At 38.2% G+C, this 2,536-nt stretch overlaps 1 protein-coding gene across 1 annotated transcript; it reads left to right on the plus strand.

Moving 5' to 3' along the window:
- Positions 1-1,990, plus strand: LOC139883982 (protein COBRA-like). The gene is made up of 6 exons (XM_071868069.1): positions 1-43; positions 295-374; positions 522-978; positions 1,069-1,228; positions 1,315-1,592; positions 1,698-1,990. The coding sequence occupies exons 3-6, from the start codon at positions 525-527 to the stop codon at positions 1,988-1,990; spliced, it is 1,185 nt and encodes a 394-aa protein (XP_071724170.1). The 5' UTR covers positions 1-43; positions 295-374; positions 522-524.
- Positions 1,991-2,536: the final 546 nt, after the last annotated feature.

Below are 2,536 nucleotides of genomic sequence, written 5' to 3' on the forward strand. Positions count from 1 at the left end.
CCAGTTCTGTTCTTGCTTTCCTGCTTCATTTTCACTTCAACAGGTTAGTTAATCCACAAATTTCAATTCTTTTTTTACTATTTCAAGTGGGTAAATGATTATGCTTCTTTTGGGTAATAGAAAGTTTAGTTTTTTAATCGATCCTTGGGTGGGCGTTTGAGTTTTGATCTTTATGAATAGAATCTGATATGGGGTTCTGATATTCTAATGTATTGTGAAGAGGGGTTTTGAAATTGGGATTCTTGAGATCTAAAGATCTTGTTTTTAATTTTCGTTTTTGGTTAATGTTTGTAGAAGCTTATGATGCACTTGATCCAAATGGGAATATCACAATCAAGTGGGATGTATCAGCTTGGACTCCTGATGGCTATACTGTGAGTAATTTCCCCAATGATTGCTTATGAATTAGGCGAAAATTGATTCGTACCTGTGAATTGGGGGAAATACAACTCAGTAGTACTTATAGTTGCTAATTCTGTTTGTAATGAATGGTGTTCCTTTTGTAATGTTGGATTTTGCAGGCTATGGTTACGATGTACAACTTTCAACAATATCGTCATATTCAATCACCGGGTTGGACATTAGGTTGGGTATGGGCTAAAAAGGAAGTTATTTGGGATATGGTAGGAGCTCAAACCACAGAGCAAGGAGATTGTTCGAAATACAAATCGAACGTTCCACATTGTTGTAAAAAGGACCCAACAGTTGTCGATCTTTTACCTGGAACTCCATACAACAAGCAGGTTGCAAATTGCTGCAAAGGTGGAGTGATAAACTCTTGGGCGCAGGACTCGTCCACAGCCGTGAGTGCGTTTCAGATCAGTGTAGGCGCTGCTGGAACCACTAACAAAACTGTCCGACTTCCCAAAAACTTCACATTGAAAGCTCCAGGACCTGGTTATACTTGTGGCCCTGCCAAGATTGTCAAACCTACAAAATTTGTGACATCGGATAAGAGGAGAACCACTCAAGCTATGAGTAAGTTACTCTTTCATTCCTGTTTGTTTCTATTCTAAAAGGAATGTTGCTTGCGCAGTCTTACTTACTTGCCCTCTGTATTTGTTTCAGTGACCTGGAATGTTACTTGCACATATTCTCAGTTCCTGGCTCAGAAGGCACCCACTTGCTGTGTTTCTCTTTCGTCCTTCTATAACGAAACAATAGTCAACTGTCCGACTTGCGCATGTGGATGTCGGAACAATGCAACCTCGTCAGGCAGTTGTGTAGAGTGAGTCTTCGTTTACTTTTCTTCTTAAATGAGTATCACTTAGTGTTACTTTATCGTTCTAATTTTACCAATTTGCTTCTCAACAGTCAGAACACGCCACATTTAGCATCGATAGTTTCTCCACCTGGAAAATCGGTGACCACGCCTCTTCTACAATGTACGAAACATATGTGTCCGGTCCGAATCCATTGGCATGTTAAGCTCAATTACAAGGAATACTGGCGGGTAAAGGTCACGATCACGAATTTCAATTACCGGTCGAATTACAGTCAGTGGAATATGGTTGTTCAACATCCCAACTTCGATAATCTCACTCAGATTTTCAGTTTTAACTACAAGGCACTAACTCCTTATGAAGGATTAAGTAAGTCACTCAACTAGTTTCCGAATTCCTAACGATTGGTATTTTAGAATTCAGTAGAAATGAACTAAAGATTGGTATTTGGTATATATTTTTGGTCTTTGACAGATGATACTGCAATGCTGTATGGAGTGAAGTTTTACAATGACTTGCTCTCGGAAGCTGGTCCTTTAGGAAATGTACAATCGGAGCTACTTTTCCGCAAAGACCAATCTACTTTTACTTTCGAGAAAGGTTGGGCTTTTCCACGAAGAATATATTTCAATGGCGATAACTGTGTTATGCCTCCTCCAGATTCCTATCCATGGCTGCCCAATGCATCTTCTCGGACGATCATCTCTCTCATTCAAACAGTCGCGACAATCCTGGGATCATTCGTCTTCTTGCTAGCTTATGTGTGATGAATCTTTTCTTATCATTTTTGTTCGAAGAAATTGATTAGCTATTGTATTGTATGTAAAATATAGAAATATGATCGAATGTGTTCTGTAGAATATCCTAAAGTACTATGGTAATTGTAATAACAAAACTTATTGAAGGAATTATTGCAGATAGTGTTATTTCAGCTGACTAGAAATCTGTTTCAGGAATTACTTCTTACCAATTTAACTGTGTCCATCTGATAATGACAAATTTCAACAATGTCTAAAAGACTTGTGTGAAAATGATTTCTTATAGAAAGATCAGCAACAGCTGTCTTTAGCTTCAATTCCTTATAAAAATTGTCTTGTGACGTGGGAAAGTTGAACTTCCTATTGATGATTAGGTTTTCCGTGGACTTTTGGCTAATCAGCCTTCTTAAAACTACTACTATTACGATGTACGATCAAGACAAGGACTCTAGAATATTTGTATCGATGGAAGTTCAAACGCCATGCTCAGACTATGACTCTCTCGCCTGGTGGAAAAATATACCCAAAACGAATATGAAATTCTCGTGATAATAA

This window comes from Rutidosis leptorrhynchoides, unplaced genomic scaffold (genome assembly GCF_046630445.1).
Source record: "Rutidosis leptorrhynchoides isolate AG116_Rl617_1_P2 unplaced genomic scaffold, CSIRO_AGI_Rlap_v1 contig485, whole genome shotgun sequence".
In the NCBI taxonomy this organism is placed as follows: Eukaryota; Viridiplantae; Streptophyta; class Magnoliopsida; order Asterales; family Asteraceae; genus Rutidosis; species Rutidosis leptorrhynchoides.

Coding starts and splice junctions, on each gene's coding strand:
- LOC139883982 (XM_071868069.1), top strand. CDS start 525: ATGGTTACGATGTACAACTTTCAACAATATCGTCATATTCAATCACCG. Junction 979..1,068: donor GAGAACCACTCAAGCTATGA/GTAAGTTACTCT, acceptor TATTTGTTTCAG/TGACCTGGAATGTTACTTGC. Junction 1,593..1,697: donor AACTCCTTATGAAGGATTAA/GTAAGTCACTCA, acceptor GGTCTTTGACAG/ATGATACTGCAATGCTGTAT.